This window comes from Tachysurus vachellii, chromosome 19 (assembly GCF_030014155.1).
Source record: "Tachysurus vachellii isolate PV-2020 chromosome 19, HZAU_Pvac_v1, whole genome shotgun sequence".
Taxonomy (NCBI): Eukaryota; Metazoa; Chordata; class Actinopteri; order Siluriformes; family Bagridae; genus Tachysurus; species Tachysurus vachellii.
Genome location: NC_083478.1, coordinates 7,435,488 through 7,454,762, shown reverse-complemented (window position 1 = coordinate 7,454,762; position 19,275 = coordinate 7,435,488). Strand labels below are relative to the sequence as shown.

At 37.5% G+C, this 19,275-nt stretch overlaps 3 protein-coding genes across 4 annotated transcripts; 1 reads left to right on the top strand and 2 right to left on the bottom strand.

Annotated features, from left to right (window-relative positions):
* The first annotated feature begins 1,508 nt into the window (after nt 1-1,508).
* On the top strand, nt 1,509-11,279 carry tmco4 (transmembrane and coiled-coil domains 4). Of its 2 annotated transcripts, XM_060894101.1 has the most exons (15): nt 1,509-1,815; nt 2,781-2,925; nt 3,029-3,203; nt 3,307-3,334; nt 3,410-3,539; nt 4,398-4,495; nt 5,382-5,525; nt 5,671-5,790; nt 5,965-6,129; nt 7,101-7,237; nt 7,377-7,461; nt 7,582-7,699; nt 7,782-7,899; nt 10,101-10,241; nt 10,275-11,279. In XM_060894101.1, the coding sequence occupies exons 1-15, from the start codon at nt 1,776-1,778 to the stop codon at nt 10,737-10,739; spliced, it is 2,109 nt and encodes a 702-aa protein (XP_060750084.1). In that variant the 5' UTR covers nt 1,509-1,775; the 3' UTR covers nt 10,740-11,279. The 2 variants fall into 2 exon arrangements, with proteins under 2 accessions (XP_060750084.1, XP_060750083.1); XM_060894100.1 differs by having other exon boundaries at nt 10,101-11,279.
* Nucleotides 11,280-11,620: 341 nt separating this feature from the next.
* On the bottom strand, nt 11,621-13,986 carry htr6 (5-hydroxytryptamine (serotonin) receptor 6). Its single transcript, XM_060894537.1, has 3 exons — nt 13,078-13,986; nt 12,524-12,658; nt 11,621-11,977 (listed from the first exon to the last, which is right to left on the bottom strand). The coding sequence occupies exons 1-3, from the start codon at nt 13,984-13,986 to the stop codon at nt 11,621-11,623; spliced, it is 1,401 nt and encodes a 466-aa protein (XP_060750520.1).
* Nucleotides 13,987-15,214: 1,228 nt separating this feature from the next.
* On the bottom strand, nt 15,215-18,529 carry micos10 (mitochondrial contact site and cristae organizing system subunit 10). Its single transcript, XM_060894941.1, has 4 exons — nt 18,373-18,529; nt 18,022-18,069; nt 17,833-17,942; nt 15,215-15,438 (listed from the first exon to the last, which is right to left on the bottom strand). Exons 1-4 carry the CDS (start codon nt 18,434-18,436, stop codon nt 15,430-15,432), a joined length of 231 nt encoding a protein of 76 aa, XP_060750924.1. The 5' UTR covers nt 18,437-18,529; the 3' UTR covers nt 15,215-15,429.
* Nucleotides 18,530-19,275: the final 746 nt, after the last annotated feature.

Below are 19,275 nucleotides of genomic sequence, written 5' to 3'. Positions count from 1 at the left end.
AATCTGTGAGTCACTGAATGGCAGTGGTAAGATATTGCAAGCTTGAAAAAAATCAAAACTAAACCATATGACTGGCTTGTTTTTTAACCTCAGTTAAGGTTATCCTACATACTGTACATTCCTTCACACAGATACTGATGTATGGTTATTGATGTATGGTACCAGGCAGGAACAGGACGAATGAAGTTGGGGAGTGGGAAAAGGAAGGGAGGGTGGTCAAGCAGGACGTGTCCTACTTGATGTAATGTGCTTACATGGTTACAATTTTATCCACATACTGTATGTCATGAGTCATCTGCCTGAACAGCCTTTCTTGTTTCACTTACTTTGTGGTTAAATTCATGTTCACATTTGTAAAAGTAATTCCCCTGATCTGCAAGATGAAAATTGGCTCTAAGGGGATAAACATGCTTTGTCAAATCCAGTTATTCTATGTAGTGCATGCCAAAGTGCAATGACAAATGAATTGTGGGCCAAAAGGGGCCTGAGTGTAAGCCAGGACATTTAATGTTGCCACAACATTTGGATTCTGGGCCAGAATGTCCTAAATGCAGCCAACCATATTTAATACCCATGCAGTACTTTAGTATATTCTGGCCTCAGAAATGGTTTGAATTGTGGATGTGTTCTGGCTGCTAGATTCAGATAAAGTATTCACCATCAATTCCTAGAGGGTATGTGGGCCAGATAAAACAGTCGCTTGATGCTGTCTGATTTAAGTGCCATACAAGATATTAAAGAATCTGTTGCATCGTTCTATTCAAATACTGGATCTGAAGTGTGTTTGTTTTTCATGCTTTAAGGTAGCATTCATTTTGACATGTCACACATTTTCACAGAAAACATTTTCAATAGAAAACAAAGCCTTAAGTTTTGCCATAACACACAAATAAATTAAACATTTAAAATTAAACGTGACATTTTACAATGCAGCAGGCTGTGTTGCTGTCCAATACACCCGTTGTCCATTGTCCGATCCTGAGCTCAGGTTACTTTCTGTGTGGAGTTTTTCCAATGTCTAACCTTCCAAAGTTACACCAGGACATGGATTGGCAACACTAAGTTGCCCCTAGGTGTGAGTTGTGTGGATGTTTGTGAACACATCCACACTGTATTCACAGTGTTCCCGGGATCGGTTCCAACTTCACTGTGCCAGGGATAAAGTGGTTACATCAATTCAATTTTAATGAAATTCAATTCATTTCAAAGTTGTTTGTATAGCGCTTTCTACAGTTGACAATGTCTCAAAGAAGCTCAAACCTCAACATGGGTGAATGAAAAAAAAACAATTTTTCTTTTTTGCATCAAACTGGTTTACTTCTTGTTAAATTGCACATTTAATCTTTCATAATCGCTTTGAACCAGATTTGCGTTTTTTTTTGTGGAGACAAAAAAAAACCTTTTTAAAGATACCCCAAATAAAATATTTTAGTCAGTGCTGCCCCCTTCCGCCAAAATACCAGTATTACACTTTTTATTTTTGTTGGGTTCATTTCCGCCACGTCCATTACATATGACAACCATTATCTACGACATGCACTACTGCAATGTCGTTTTTTTGTTTTTATAAGAACTTAAAGTCTGCAGTGTAGTATGTGAACTTTAAAGTAGGTTAAATCAGATTGTAGCTGAGAGGGTTTGGGCTGCACTTGTATATGTGTGTGAGAGGTAACGTTAATGGGTAAAAACTGAACTTTGATTTGACTTGTAAGTACATGGATGGACATCATGTTATAAAGTAAAACATCAGGGCTAAAGACCCAGGTTTTGAGAGCATGGACTCACCAGATGGACAAAATACGGATGTAGCTTTAGGTAAGTAAACATTTTAGCTTTGTTAGCAACGTGAAATCTTCCTTAGCAACCTGATTAGTTTAACACTCTTAGCCTACTAAAGGAATGATGAAATGTTGAAGGATTAGATAAGGTAGCTAACCATATACACGACCGTGTTTGCTCTGAAAATTGACATTGTATATAAAACTTTGTTGTCATTGTAAAGTGTTATAAAACTGCTTTTTTTTAGCCTGCAGGGGTTTGTTTATGTTGTTTTGTAGAAGAGTTTTAAACATAGTGTAACTGAGAGCTGGAACAGTAAAAGCAGGCCTGATTGTCAATAACATGGAATTCCGACTCCTGACATTTTACATAATGATCGTCTTATCCCTTATTTAATAGAATTAGTCTTTAATAGAAATGGAGAAAGGTCTAAACGTGTTGAACTGAAGCTTAGTTTATGAATAATGTGGATGTTGTAAATCATTTACATGATAATTAAACCATTTACATTCTTAAGAATTAAAGACAACTGGTTGTGTTGTTATAGGAAAGTAATCAAAAACATAATTTGATGACCAACATAATTTTTCTTTTTTCCTGTAATTGCGTGTTTTGTTCCTTATATATCACTGTAAATAACTTTTGAGACATCATACTTGTGATGTTTATAGTTACATTTAATGTTGTGTAAGTTCCTGTTTTCATGAGTTGTTTCCTCAATATCTCTTAATGTTAAGGCAAAAAAAGAAAAATGTAAATATATATGACAAGTAACCATAATAAGTGCAATGTCATCTGTCCTATCCTTATGTATAAATTTGGCTAAAAGTTTGCTGTTACTAAATAATACCTTTTGTGTTATATGGAATTCCTAGAAGCTATTTGCTATTACCAGAGTTCGCTTTAAGTCACGTTACATTTAGATTTTTCATTACTTGGACATGTACGCTACTACATACTACATTTTTAGTTATGCTATGTCTGTTTTATTCTCTTAACAGAACCAGAAGGAAAAGAATTCAAGTTAAATGGCACACTTCCGTCAACAGTGACGATCGCAAGACAGCTCGGTGAACCAAGCCGATTTGCTTGCGCTGCATTGTGTGGTGTTTCACTTGGCTATCTTTTCCCGGGAACAGAACAAAGGTAGCAGATCAAACATAGTTAAATCTGATATGTTTAATTGTGCATGATTGGTTTGAAATGTAAAGAACATCTTTGCACAACACAAACAATTTCTTCCCGACAGGTCATTTCGGGAGCAGTATCTGAAAGGTTTAGTACAATGGCTGGGTCTTGATGAGTCTGTCATGTCGGTGATGCACGCCTTCCTGGCTGGACTTGGTTCTGAAGGCAGTGACACCTTTGTTTCTATTCTTCAGGCAGAGCCACTACTCAGCACTGGTGCTTTTCCTATTACACAGGTGTGTAAATGCACACACTTTATCAGCCCTCAGTAGTGCTTGTGTAATCACAACACTGCTGGCATTGTAACCACCTGCTCTGCTCTGTTTTGTTCTCTCTCAGGATCTTGTTTCCTTCTCGGTCAAAGATGGTGAGTGTCTTGACTTCCTCTTATGATGACTATTGTTAACTGTGTTTTGATCACACTTCTATTCTCCTGCTTCAGGTGAGTATGATGCCAGGGCTCGCGTCCTGATCCGACATGTCAGCTGCCTACTGCGTGTCTGTCCACAGCAGCTTGAAGATTTTGAGGAGACACTTGGAGAACAGTTGAGACAGGGAGGAGAGGAGAGCGAGTAAGATATAAGCTTGCTTACTATTATATTTATTCTAGTGGTTAAAATATCAAACAAGACTAAATAGTTTTTTTCTCACATAATGTTTTTGAAGGACATTGTTTTGTGGGAATAATTCAGTCATTTTTCTTCAAATGTAAATCACCAGAGCTATTTGCATAATACAGATTATGGGTGACAGACTTACTTGTTATCTACATTACTCTCTTAGCTCCAGTACAAAATGATATAAGGGGATAATTGCTTACCTTTTTTTTTGTTGTTTAAGATACTCTAGTCCAAAATGAAATTATTTCTAAACTCATGCCTGTTTGTAATCAAAGTCAGAATTATTCATTGGCTTGTTATTCACTGTGTAGTAACCATGTCTTTCTGTCTAATGAATCTTTCAGTTCCATGAGCAGTTTTAATGAATAACAATTAAATGACTGTTTGTTGTATTTTTTGTAATGTTGCTTTCATACTGGATTTACTATGAGAGTAAGTAGAAGGTTTGGTTTTTATCTGCTTTACACATGACCCTATATTATTATTACTGTCCACTTTTTCTTTAACTCTTCAGTTTGGGGAATACTAAAGGGTTTAAGTTTCACGTCTAAAGTTGTTTGCTGTTACTTATTAAAATTAAAATTTTATTCTTAAGTCTTTAGTCTGTTCTATTTTAGAGAGTCTCTGTAGGTGTTTTTATGAATCATGGCATTCATGAAATCTAGCAAGCACACATAATATCTTAAATAAAATGCAGTCTTTATCCATGTAACTTCACACTTGTTATAATTCCAATCTCATAACAACAAGTATTTCATTTCAGTTTAGTGCATTGTCTGTTGACGTTCTCTGCTCTGAATTTGTGCACAGAGAAGAATCATCAAGAAGACGAAAGAAAGAAAGAGGGCGTGCACTGCGGCGTTACTTGCTGATAGGCCTTGCCACTGTTGGTGGGGGAACAATACTGGGTGTGTATAAACATTTGTTTGAATGCTGGCAAGACTGCATAATGCATGTACACTTTTCGGCCAAATGTTTGTAAACATGTGACCATCACGTTTATATGTGCTTGTTGAACATTGCATTGCATAACTAAGCATAATAATTTGTTATACATGTTAAATTTACTAATCTAATTGTTCCCTTTTGGGATTAAACCAAATATATAGTTTATATACAGAACTATATATAGTGCAAAATGTTATTTGCCAATGGCAATTATTTTTCCAGAATATGATTTTATTTTATTTATTTTTTTACATTATTTATTTATTTATTTATTTATTTTTCAGAAGTCATATAATTCTGTACCCTTGGCTCAAAGATATAGTTATTGGTATCACGATTCCCTAACATACATCAGAATCAGAATCAGATTTATTGGCCAAGTATGTTGACACACACAAGGAATTTGGTTCCAGCTGTTTGTGACTCTCAAAAGTACAGACATAAATAACACTATACTATACAAACTATACAATGATGAGATACAATATAGACAGAATGAGTACTAAATATGAATATAAAATATGAATGATCAGTCATGTACATAAAGTGTGGGAGTGCAAATAACAATATTGTGCAATATTATGCTTTTTGTACAATATACAGCAGCAGTAGTGTGTGTAATATACAGATGATTTGATGACCGAAAGTCCTGATAATGCAGGGCATCTGTAATGTTCAAGAACATAAATTTAGTACAGTTCTAAATGTAAAAGATTGTCTTAAATATGACAGTACTTTTGGCAAGTAATAGACAGTCAGCAACATGGCATGTACCAAACGTTCCTGTAGAGCCTTATAGTGAAGTGATACTTAATAGGAATAAATATGTGCTTTCTTGTGTGTTAGGTGTGACGGGAGGTCTGGCTGCACCTTTAGTGGCTGCAGGAGCAGGTGCAGTGTTGGGTGCAGGTGGAGCTGCTGTTCTGGGTTCAGCCACGGGTATTGCTATCATGGCCTCCCTGTTTGGTGCTGCAGGAGCTGGATTAACAGGTCAGTTGATGTACCTTTCATTTGAATACTTTGAATTATTTACTTTGAATACTTTGAATACTTTAGCCAAAGCAGCTTACAGTTTAAATCGGAAAGTAGAACATAGGAAATGGTTCCTATCATGATTTTTTTTTTCAATCACTAGGCTATAAGATGAACAAACGAGTGGGCGCAATCAAGGAATTTGAGTTCCTTCCGTTGAACTCAGGGAAGCACCTTCATGTGACTGTGGCTGTAACTGGATGGCTGTGCAGTGGCAAATACAGTCAGTACTCATTCCTACTTCATTAACCCGTTAGAGATCGTATTTTTCCACAATATTTTAGGCCGCCCTTTCATTTTTGTATTTTAAACTTTTGGGAACTGTGCAAGAATCATTGGAAATGTGCAGGAGTGACATAAAAAGACATTTTGTACTTGTTTTGTTGGACTATCACAGGTTGCTTTCAGGCTCCATGGGCAAGTCTGGATGCATGCGGAGAGCTGTACTGTCTGAAATGGGAGTCCCGATACCTACTGGATCTGGGCTCTGTCCTGAACACACTGTGGGATGGGCTTGTCAGCATTGTGGCCCAGGAGGCTCTCAAATACACAGTGCTTTCAGGTGAGTTGTTCAAAAAGTGTCGTTGAGATTTGTGCTATTTTGACATTATATTAATGCATTGAAATCACTAACTGCAATACATACTGAATATTGGCAATTCAAGTATTCATGTCAAATGCAGTATGGTCACATGGACAAACACGCTATATTGCAATTTTCTGATTTTTATGTTACATAAATAAAGATTTTAAGCTTAAGATTCTAAACTTCCTGTTTGCATTTTACCTGAATTCAGTTTATGCTATTAATAATGTTATACAGATATTATTCTTTTTTTTCTTTGATCTGTACATGAAGACAAAGAGAAATCTGATCCGAAATATAGATGTCTTGATGGAATAAATAATGATGTGAAATTTGCAACATTTATAAACTCCAAATTTAGAGTATTTATCAGTAAATGATCCATAATCTGGCTGTAATCTTCAGTTAGATGCCTGGGTTTGGTCAAAATAGGGCTTCCTCACACAGAAAGCCAGGCCTTAATCCATGTTGTTGGTTTGTTTGTACAATGTCTAATCTGTTTAGTTTATAACCAGATATCATCTGTCTGTCAAAATACCCATAATGCACCTGTGCTGTAGTCATAATGGATTCTTTAAATAAAGTCTTCTCATTTTAAACAAGCCTGTCATCTTCAGAGCTATATATAGTGAACAATGTCAAAATTTCCCTACATGTAGGTCTGCTGCTTATTGTGAATGCTACTCTGTTGCTTGTGTGATATAATTAGATAGTTTTCCACTTATTCCACTTTCTTACTGAAAACTATAAACATAGAATTAGCTATTCAATTACTTGTGTAGAACTAATATGATTTTTTTCTTTTTTTTACATTTTGGCACGAAGATCATTTAGTCATTCTGTATCATGATTTATATGTGATTGTATATTACTGCCTAAGAAAACAACTGTACCTTTCTAGAATGCATATTTGAGCTAGAAGCATTTCTGGTTTTCTTCCTCCACAGGCATCGTTACTGCTCTCACCTGGCCAGCATCTCTTCTGGCTGTGGCGAGCGTGATTGATAACCCATGGGGAGTGTGTCTAAGCCGCTCAGCAGAGGTGGGAAAGCATCTGGCCCAAGTGCTCCGGAGCAGGCATCAGGTTCGTAAAGGTGTTAGATAGAAATTTTTTTCACTTTACTTTTACTGAGTGCTCAGTGCAGCTAATCAGATTGTACAGAAGCTCTAATTAGGATGTTATCCTTAGCGTTCTCTTTTCTGCTATCTCTGTCTTAACAAAGGGAAAGCGACCTGTCAGCCTGATTGGATTTAGCCTTGGTGCCAGAGTGATCTATTTCTGTTTGGAAGAACTTGCCAATGATCAAGGTACTTTTTTTTTTAATTGTTTTTCATGTATGATGGAAAGGTCAAAAATATCAATTTGCAATGTGTGAGCTTATCTCCCCCTGCACATTGAAAGACATGTCATGTTTCATCGCTGGCCAGGTAGTGAAGGTGTCATAGAGGATGTCATTCTGCTCGGAGCGCCTGTTGACGGCTCAGAAACAACGTGGGCGCGGCTCTCGAAGGTTGTTGCTGGGAAGATTGTCAATGGTTATTGCAGGTTAGGAGAAGTTGCATATATAGTATATTTTTATAATATTTTAGGAATATAGTAGAATTGATGTTTTGTTTTTTCCTTTTAGAGGAGATTGGCTTCTTGGATTTGTGTATAGAGGTTCATCTGTTCAGCTGTCTGTGGCAGGGCTACAGCCAATCAACTCAAAGAATCGCCGCATAATTAACGTTGATCTGTCTTCTGTGGTGAGTAAATGGACTACATACTGTACAATACACCAGGTTCAGAGGAGGATGGAGAAGCCCATTCTGCCTCATGAATATGCTAATGAACATGGGATGGAGCTATATAAACACATTCAGCATCTATCATTAGAATGTTATGGGATTACATTCTATATCCCCAATTTAATCATGGGATCAAAATCTGTACAGCTGTACTAAATTATTTACAGGTGTTTTGGGATCTGTGGGAAATTTACATAAGTACACTAAACCTGGCACAAAGTAAAGCCAAGCACAATTAATTACACTCATATAAAATACTGGTCTTTCTCTCATATGAGTAAGAATGATATGTAAGAATGATGGTTAATGATGCAACAAATGCATTTATAAGAAAACACATTTATATTAAAGACTATTTGAATACAAAACGACACAATACTAAATGACACAAAACAGGAAGTATGTATTTTACTTTGTTTCACCCTCTTTCTGTCGGAGTGCAGTGGGAGGTCATTCTGCCTGCATTATTGACTAGCCCATGAAACAAGGGTCAGTGTGACTGAAAGTAAATAGATTATGTGATAACAAAACCCATTCATTGGTCATTGATTAAAAGATGCAGCAGAACCTTGGTCAATCAGCAGAGGAGAAGTAATCTATAGCAAGATGGCAATCGCTGCAGCCTAAAGGGCACATACTATCAGCAACACAGCAGAGAGCTTTATTTTGAAGCCTGAAACTTACAGGCATCAATAATATTAGTGATGTTTTTTGCATAGGAGCTCCACTCCTCCATGGTATGGCATGAGTTGTTTTTGCAATATTGGATATTGTTAAATTTCTAATGCAAAATATTGCATTTTTTTTTCTGGTCAAATAGTTAGTCAAATTATTGCAGCTAAAATAAAAACACCACAGATACAACATACTGTATAGCAGTAAACTTGCAATATGATCTGGAAAAATCCTTCACGGTGAAATGGTGAAATCTTTTAATATGTTCTTTTGAACTAAATTATCTTTCTCCTTTGTACATATCTCAGTCACAAGTAAATTTACATAGGGACCATAAACCATAATAGGTTGAGCTGTTATGGGTACATTTCTAACAAAAGGGTGGTATGATGACCCAGAATTATTTTTTTAATTAATTTAATTTATTAATAATTAAACTTTACATTTAAGCCTTTATAACTATATTTAATAATGTGGATTGTCCACAACACACGTTCCTGTTATCACTTTTGTTAGAGCAGTTATAAATGTTGAGGTCATCACCTCAACAGCCACACTTCTTTCACTCTCAAATTCAAAGATTCAAATTCAGATTTATTTCTATAGCACTTTTAACAATTGACATTGTCTCAAACCAGCTTTACATAAACATAAAAATTGACAATAAAAAACTAGATTGTTACCAAAAAATGGAAATGCAAAGTCTTATTATTACAATGCACTAATCCTAGAGACTTAGTACATTCAAATAAACCTGTCATTTAAATTATAGATATATCTTAAAGACAGGTTCAGGTGTGAAACAATATAAATAAAAATTCAACACTGATTGACAATTTATCATTTCGTTTGCATTTATTTTGACATGTAATAATTAATTATATAAAAAAATATATTAATGTGACCAAGAAAATTGGGTCTATTTTCCCATTTTTATTCATAGATTATTGTTGTTTTGCAGCAGTGTTTGGTACATATGATAATTATTAACATAGTTTTTGTGGAAAGCCCAGACAAGTTTACAAAACTTGAGACTTGTAAATTTGTAAAACTTGCAAATTTGAGTCATCAAATGACATTTTATTTTTTTTAACAAAGCTGTTTTAGTCCCACCAACAATTCAATGGGTTTTTCCCAACATAACGTACAGCACACAGTCATTAAACAGACATGAGTCCACAGACATTACTCTTTTTAAATGAATGTGCAAGAAATACAATGGTAAGGAACATACAGTGCCTTCAGTATAAGTACTGGAAGAGCAAGGCTGGTTCTAATGTTTTTGCTACACATTACAATCATTTGGGTTTTTTGAGAGCAAGAGATGAATACGAATAAGATAATAGATCAGAATTTCAGCTTTTATTCCTGGATATTTACATCTAGACAGGTGTAATTACAAATTACAAATCTGCTCCCTTCCCTAAACAATAAAGAGTTTTATCTTTAATAAAGAGTTTAATAAAGAGTTTTATCTTTACCAGGTCAAAGGTCACTTGGACTACATGCATCAGATGGACACTATCCTCGTAGCAGTTGGTGTTCCTACCAAGGAGGGAGCTGGAACTACAACAGGCCATTTTCACTCAGTGATGTTAAGTGAGGGGAAACTGGATCCTCCAGAGGCTCAACCCATCAAAGAGAATGGACAACATGAGGAAAACCTTCTAGAGGCTTCAAACAAAATTGGGGAGACTAATGTGAGGAATGAATTCACAGAGACTGAAGGAGAAGAGCACAGTGCTGAAAGAGTGCAGGAGAACGGGTCGGATATTCCAGACATATCTGACTTGCTAGACTCAATAAGTGTCTCTGGGTCTGAACAAATAGACAGTAATTTTTTTACTTGTACTGAGGGCATTGAAGGCTCAGACCATCAGCACATACAGGATGGTCAAAGTGACACAGAGAGTGAGTGCATTTCCTGGGAGTGGGATACCAAACACTGGACTACTGAACATGCGACCATACACCACCCTAAAAGAACTGAATGTCCCATTCAGGATCAAGTAGCCAAAAGCCAACAGCCTTTTTCTGCAACACTGCCTACGCACTCACTTCATAGCTCAGTCACAGAACACACATCGACAGCGCACATGGATTCAGATGAGATTAAAGGTTAAATCAGTGCCTCCTGGTCCTTGTACTGAAGTACCAATATGCTGCTGTTTAGTGCTGTTTTGCTGTTTAACACCTGATGCACCTTGACTGCTAATTATAAAGGCTTTCAAGAGTCGATTCAAGTGTTCTATAGCAATAAAAACATTAAAGCAAATGAAGCAGTGGGGCAAACTGAAATAAAACAAACTGGACTTTTAAATAAGCTTAAAATTACAATTCATTTAAAATCATTTTGGTGTTAATTTCTGCTCACACTGTGAAGTACGTCTTGTACAAACTCAATTCTGGAAATTAGGTCTGCACCATGTTTTATTTGTTAATCATATAACAACAGTGGTATTTAAACCTGAAATATAAAAAAATTATCATCATTACCTATCATTTTTATTGCGTCCTGTGAACATTCAGACATGTTTTCTTTGTGGTCATCAATTTACATATTATACTTTATCATTTAGTCTAAATTGTCTAAATCCTTTCCTGAAAAGCAGCATAAAGACTTCATTAAAAAACTTGTTCTGGCTTATCCAGCAACCGCTTGACATTATGGTGGCTATTAGTTCATTTCTTTTGCTCTCATCTTGTCTTCCATCTGCTGTTGTGGTTGGTATGGCAATGCTAGTAGCAATGGATTCATTGCTGGCTGTTTAATTCTGTTTTAAATGCCAGACTATGTGCATGCTCATCCTCACATTGTAATGCTGTCTTGGTTTGGTTGTCTTAACACCACCCCCACACGGTTTCGGCAAGGGTGACGATTTCAACAAACGGCCTTAATAGAATGTTAACACTTACTGCCATGTTTTCATTCTGTCTTAGTTCATTTTATGTGTAAGCTATATGCATTCATATGTCCACCATGTGTTTTTCAGCAGGGGCACTTTCAGTCCAGCGTATCTACCTGGTTGGGCAGAAGTAAAGGCAGGTGAATCTCGGCGTGTTCTGCGTCAAGCAGGTTTACGGCGTCTGTGGCTGTAGCGGGTGGCTGTGGCGGGTCTGAGGCAGTCGATGGTGGCTCTATCTGTAACTGAGGCTCTCCTGAATTGCGCAGAGAAAGGGAGAGCGGAGGAGATGGCCTTCTACGGATGTGAGAGGAACAGCAGCAGGGCAACAATCGCCCTAATGCTCTCTTAAAATCCCTCATGAACAGCGGGTAGATAATCGGGTTCATGGTGCTGTTACAGTAACCGAGCCAAGTAATGGCATCAAATAGTGAAGGAGGCACGCACTCGCAAACAGCCTAAACAAACAACACACAAAGGTCACCCTGAGGAGCAAGAAGGGGGTCAATATGCAGAGCAGGTTAGAAGAACAGAAAAGGTCACTGATGTCTAGCATGTGCAGAGAAAAGGTGAAGGGGAGGCTTGAGGGAAGATGAAAAGGGTAGGAAAGTGTGTGTTTGTGTGTGTGAGAGAGAGAGAAAGAGAGAGAGAGATGAAAAGATATTCACACACCATATTGAGTGTGAAGAAGAAAAACAGACAGACTGGGCCCAAAAACGCTCTATGCTGGTGCTGTTTTCTGTGGGCGAAGAGTGTCAGTGCAGATGGGGGGTGTGAGCTGGTGGATTAGTGAATGCAAAATGGGTCTAATTACAGATATAAATAGGGGAGTTTGTGTCTTTCAAACATCAGACTATTAAGCATTGTTTATGAGTCGCCATTGAAGTGTGTAATTACATATAATTAGAAAACTATGTGCCTTTCAAGCAACTATAAAATGTCAGAAATCAAACCGAACGAATGTCAAGATCACTTTCAATGACTGAGGAGTTGGAGACGCCTACCTGTGCCATATTGGTGATGAAGAAGGGCAGCCATGCACTGAAGAACAGCCCCAACAGCACTCCAAGTGTTAAACTAGCCTTCAGCGCCTTCTTTCCCTGTCTGTGAGCCAGACGCCGTTCGCTGTTTACTGACAGCTGTGAGAAGGAAGGACAGAGGCATTCATTTTCCTTCAGTATGGCATGTTCTCTAAATTTATGGTTGATTGTTTATGTCCCCGTTTCTCAGAAATTAATGAAAGAAATTTTATTAATTTTCGTGAGCATTATGAATACACTCTTTTGAACATTTTTTTTCTTTCAAGGTTTTCCTGCACAGTTTTTATTTGATTACATGAAGGACATCAGCAATTTATCTCCTATTATGCACTGGAAAAAAGAATTAGCTGAAAAAAATAACAAGGCTAAAGCAGGGCATATGCTTTCATAATTCAGTTGCAAAGGGAACATTAGTGAACATTTTACCTTTTTTATTTAATATTTTTGCCATAGTTCACGTCTTTTCATGAAAAGCATCCTTGCACTCACTTTCTTAATTGCCTAGCTAATGTTCTCACCGGAGCCTGGTGCATCACTGGAGGATCCTGTTGGCTGTAGTCATCTATTTCTTGAGCAGCATGTCCAAGTGATGGAGGACGGGACGGTTCTCCAGGTGAATGTTGTGGGTATGGAGGATATGTAAGAGCTTCTACTTGACGTGCCTGCCTCCTTGCGGCCAGTAGGATGCGGCAGTAAGTGAAACAAATGGCTGTCGATGGAAGGAAAAAAGTGAGGAAAGTGGCAACCAAGGCAAAAGGCAACGTGACTCGCAGGCGGCATTGCAAAGACAGCATGCCAGAGTTGGAGATCTGGAAGTATGAAGTTGGGTAGTAGGAGCTTAACCATGGGTCAGTGGTGTTGATTATGTCATGCCCGGAATGGTCCTGCATACGGCCCAGACTGTGCCAGTCCATCTCAATTGGCAGGAAGGACGTTAGTGCTGCCAAACCCCAGGCACCACCCACAAGCAGCAAAGCCCGGGGAGGGGTCATGCGCTGCTTATAGCGTAATGGAGAGATAATAAGGAGGTAGCGGTCCAGGCTGATCACACACAAGTTCAGGATGGAGGCGCTGCAGCACATGACGTCAAAGCAAAGCCAGACTGGGCAGAACCCGGGAGAGAGTACCCATGTCCCACAGAGTACGTTCAACATGGCAGGAGGCATAACCACCAGTGCTACCATCAAGTCAGATAGAAAGAGGGACACAAGAAAGCAGTTTGACGTGCAGCGTAATGACCGGTGGGCAAGCACCAGTGCTATTAACAGGATGTTCCCACAAGCTGTCACCAGAATAATGAGGGACATAATGACTGCCAGGAGCCATGGACCACTTCCACTGATGCTCCACACATCATTGGTATGAATGTTGCTCTTGTTAAGGTTATGATCCACAGCTTCTGCTAATGAAAACCTGGAGCCGCTCATCGTACAATCCCACTTGTGTTGTCTGGTCTCATCTGTTGTCTTTCAGCCACATGGAGACAAAGTGCCAATACAGATATCTCCAGTTCACCTGGTTCAGAAAGTCTACAGGTCACATGCCTCACAGGTGAGCAGAGATAGCATCCTGTATTTGTGAAAATCCCCTCCAGTCTCTTTCTAGCATGCTTAGAACAGCTTCCTGATATTGCGTTCAGAAGCGGAAGAATTCAGTTCAGAGAAAAGCTGAGTGGTAAAATTGCACATTGCCTTGTCTATGTCTGGCTTCTTCCAAGCTTAGCACCAATGTGAGTAATCCCGTGCTTGTCAAGTATGTTTCAAAGCAGTGTGTCATGATGACACACATTGGGGGAGGGCAAGCAAGAGGTGGGCTTCATTGTGAGTGTGTGGAAGAGAGAGAGAAAAGGAGAGAGACTCGGTGCTGCAAGAGCACAAGAATCCGGTGGTTTATACATGTAGGACTTATGTAATTAAAAGAATAATGGTATACAAGATTATAAGATCCATGTTAGTGTGTGTTGCATATGCATTTGTGTAGTGTTGTATCTGGAACTGTCTACAGGTGTACTACAGGTTTGTGTATTTGTACACTGCTTTTTTTTTCGCCTTCTTGCTCTTAATCCCTGTGTCTTCCACTTCAGCGTGTCTCCTATCTGAGCATGCTGGCACCGAGAACAGAACGTGTCTGAGCGTTGCACTCTTAATGCATGCTTAGGCACTTTCACAGTCAGAGTTAATTACAAATTAATGAAGAGGGGCCTTTTTATGTACACTAAAGAATAATTTAGAAACATTTAAGCAGATCATTTCATGTTGAGACTTTTTTTATAGTTACATGATGATGCATTTTTTTCATACACTATTTTATATTTGAATAGCTGTGTTTTTTTCGTGGAGTAAATCTGTGGCATGGGAAAGAGTAAGCAATTAGTTGTAAGGTAATGAAAGAAAAGAACTCTGAAAAAGAAAATAAATCCAGACAGTTTTGTCTCAAAAAAGTTTGATTTAGAAAATTCTGAGTAAATTTGTATGTTTCCTTCAAGTAAAAAAAATCTGTATCACTGGTATGTTATAGTGAAGAGATTTACAATTCAAAGTAAATTATTCATTTGCTTCAGATCTTATGACAATTAAAAATTGTGTAGAATGCTCAGAGCATGCATTGTTTGACTATTGTGTGGTGTATACAAAAACATCGAAGAGGACACAGAGATCATGTCATAAAATAGTGTTTTATAAGTGCACAAGTGCCAGGGTACATCATTCTCAAATCTACATTATCCAACAATATCATTATAAACAACGTGATGGAGACGGACTGTCCGGCACAGGGATGCTGGACGATGAAGAGAAATCTGCAGAAAGATATCAGTCAGTCGACTCTCAGATAAGCAACAAAAACAAGTGAAATACTGCACTGGACCGATGCTACTGCTCCTGCAACAAAACAGAAAAACATGTTCTTTTCATTTCCAAATGGGAGCAAAATTACAGTGCTTCTTATTTATTCCAAAAATATCAGCTGCTTGGCCTGCACAACATGACTCATTGTATTTATTCTATTCTTCCAGAATGAGAGAATCATTTATTTGATTCACCCATAGGGATGTTCAGAAATATCGAATCAGTAACAATTTCAAATGACAGTAATCACAGCTTTATGTTATTACTTACAGGGTCTACATTCATGGTTCATTTTATAAACTTTCATGCAATTATCCAATCAGGCATGACGCTGCAACAGTGATAATTTAATTTAAAATAAATTAAATCATGCAGATTCACGTCAGGAGCTTCAGTTAACGTTCACGTCAAACGAAAAGTTTGAAAAGGGTTTGAGAACTTCAGAAACAGGAATTTTCTCACACACAGTTTATACATCATGGTAGAAACACCATGTTGACGAGGGAGGACAGAGGAGAATGGCCAGACAGGGAACTCTTTACAACTGTGGTGAACAGAAAAGCATCTCAGAACACATAACACACTGAACCTTGAGGTGGATGGACTACAAGAGCTCAAGCCCACATCCGCTTACACTCCTGTTAGCCAAGAGGAGAAATATGAAGCTGCACAAATGGGGCAGATTTACTACCATTCTTGGTGCAAAAAAAAATATCAATCAAGCACAGTTCTAAGAAAGTTTGATAAACCTGATAGCACAAAAAGCACACTAAATGACTCCATTATTTTAAAGTCTGTACAGAATAAAGAAATTTCACATTTGTTATATGTAATGGGTTTAGTGATTCTGGTGCAAACTTCTTGATTGTTGCTGTATTTTTCTTATTCCTATGAACTAGCAGATGTGTGTCACACAAATGTCACAGGGGGACACTGCTATTACATCACATTAACTAATTAATTATTTGGTTGATTGATTAAGACAATATAAGTTATAAAATATAGATAAAAAATGTTTCATATAGAAGTTGTATGGATGGAGGCTATTTTCCAGGTCAAATGGGAAATGAGGAAAAAGTACTGATTTCACAAGGGAAATGATTTTATAGGTGTGAAAGCTACCTGAAATCAAACTGAAAATGGAACAGGTTATTAACAAGATGAGCGTGTCAGACAGGAGGTACAACACAAGCAAGGAGTTTGATTTGAAAAAACTCCCAAAACCCAAATAAATACATAACTCCTTTAAATGTTCACTCAAAAAAAACACACACACACACACCATGTTCAAGGAGTTAGTGAAAAAAGCTGAATAACTGACAGGCCAGTAGACAAAACTCCATTAGTCTGAGCTTGAAGTCAACATGATTACATTTTGTTGAAGATGCTAGAATCTAAGTAAAACTTATCCAAATATTATCATTACCTTCTTGCAAGAGAGAAAAAAAACAAAAGTTGCCATCAACCATCAAGCTAAATGGTTCAGAGTGATCAGTACCAACAAATAACTCTCACTCCAACTAGTATTTTATTCATGCTAACATTCCCTGAGTACCTCTTTTTACTGGAATTTTAGAAAGTTTTACACATTGTTTTCATATTTATTTTTAAGTATGCATACCTAACGTCTGAGCATTGTTTTTAACACTGCTGCCTGCTTCACTATATATAGTTATTACTTGGTTTTCACACCAATATCTCACAAATGTGTATTTGATGTATACTATAAAAAACGGACAGGTTATTTAACCATGCTTTAAAAATGCACTCTTGGTGATATATTGTCCACTTATTTCTGTTTTGCAATCAAAAGTGTGATGAGACTCCAGTATTTAGCTACTTAACTACAAAGCTATAAAACTTTTCACATGTGCAGAGAAAGGCAGCTTTTAGGAGTAATATGCATACTAGTATTTTTAGTATGCATACTTAATTTGCATACTAATTTTAAGTATGCATACTTACTTAATTTGCATACTAGTATTAAGTATGCATACTAGTTTGGTATTATTTAACAACTACTTAATTGGCATAATAACCATTGTCTGAGTTGGTAAAAAAAATTTTCTGCATGTCCTCATAAAAATATTTTTTATGCTGATTAAATGTGAAAGGCAGCTTTTAGAAGTAATATTCATACTAGGTTTGTTTTTTTTTTAGTATGCATTTGTTTTGTTCCTTAAGTCGTTGCATAATAACTTTTGACATCTCATTTGGTGTACAGATATGGACAAAAACCATGTTTAACATCAACACCAGTGACTGTGACTTTTTATTACAGTTAGAGAATTTCAGGTAAGCAGAAATATCTCGCATAATTCATGTATTAATGTTTTATTTTAATGGAGTAGGAATAGAGGGTTTTTTTCCCCTGCATGTCTTCATACTTAGTCATTTCAATGTGATATTTTCCACCAATATACTGACCTTTGTAGCATTCCTGTGCAGGAGATATGGGGTCCTCAGGTCATTCTGGCAGTTGGAATAAGCCATGCCCAGTCCTGCTCCTGTGCCAAATGCGATTGGCATCGTCCTACCTGTAATCATAGGTGAAATGCTGTCACAGTGTTCATCATTATAACTAAAGCAGGTTCATTATCACACAAAAACACTCACGTTTGAAGAAGACCACAGAAAAGACGATACCTAAACCAAGACCAGCACCTACAGGAGAAAAAATACATCATTACCTTACGCAGTTTAATTTATGTATTATTTATTTATTTATTTATCACTGGGACGGTACATATAAGCCAATATTATTTACAGAATAGCTTTAGTTCTGGTATCAATATCGAAGGTTACAGCTCAGGAAGCCTGTAGCTAAAATTGCTAAGTATGAATGCAACCTCGAGCAGGAGCACTTAGCATGAAAGCTAGCAGCTAATCAGCTAGCATAACCCTGACTGAAGGTAACTATCATGTAGTGATGTGTACTAGTTTATAATGACTATAGGACACTCTTACCAACTTTAACAGCGCAGTCTGCAAGGCAGCGGTCCCATTTCTGCCCCAGTTCTTTCTCAGACATGTTGAATGTGCTAATAGTATCAAATGGAGTCGAAGTGACTTAAATCAGAAGGCTAAGCTGTCATGTTTTCTCCCGAAGTGTGAGGTCACATATTCATTAAAGCACTACTGCCACCTTCTGGACAGGCGAAGGAAAGGCGCTTATAATAAACCACACTCTGCTGTAGTCATTAATTAAATTGTCCTTAAGGTAATTTCATCCATATTTTATCCCATTAACATTTACATTTCTGTCATTTAGCACCTTATCCAGAGTGACTTACAATTTATTTCCATTTATACAATTGAGTGTTAAGGGCCTTGCTCAGGGGCCCTAAAATAGTGGCACCTGGGATTTGAACTCATGACCTTCCGATCTGTAGTCCTGTGCCTTATAGGCACATTGATGGTGTGTTTTATATGATGATTATTCTGGCATTTGTCTTGATAAGTAACCCAAAATGGGAACTACACCCTGTGTGTACATATTACAGTATATTATTTGTGTACGTTTATTACAGTGACACCTGTCAATGGATTGGCAGCAAGTGGACAGTCAGTTGTCAAAGTTGATGTGTTGGGCTCTGACACTTTACTTTGACAAGGGCCAAATTGTGATGGCTAGATTAGAGCATATCTAAAACAGAAGGACGATCAGTGGGATGTGGTAGCCTAGTGGTTAAGGCGTCAGATTACTGATTGGAAAGTTATGAGTTTGAATCCCACGTCCATCAAGCTGCCAGTGTTGGGTCCTGAGCAAATCCCTTAATGCTCAGTTGTATAAAATAAATAATGTAAGTCACTCTGGATAAGGGAGTCTGCTAAATGCCAGAAATGTAAATGAACAGGGTCATGTAATAA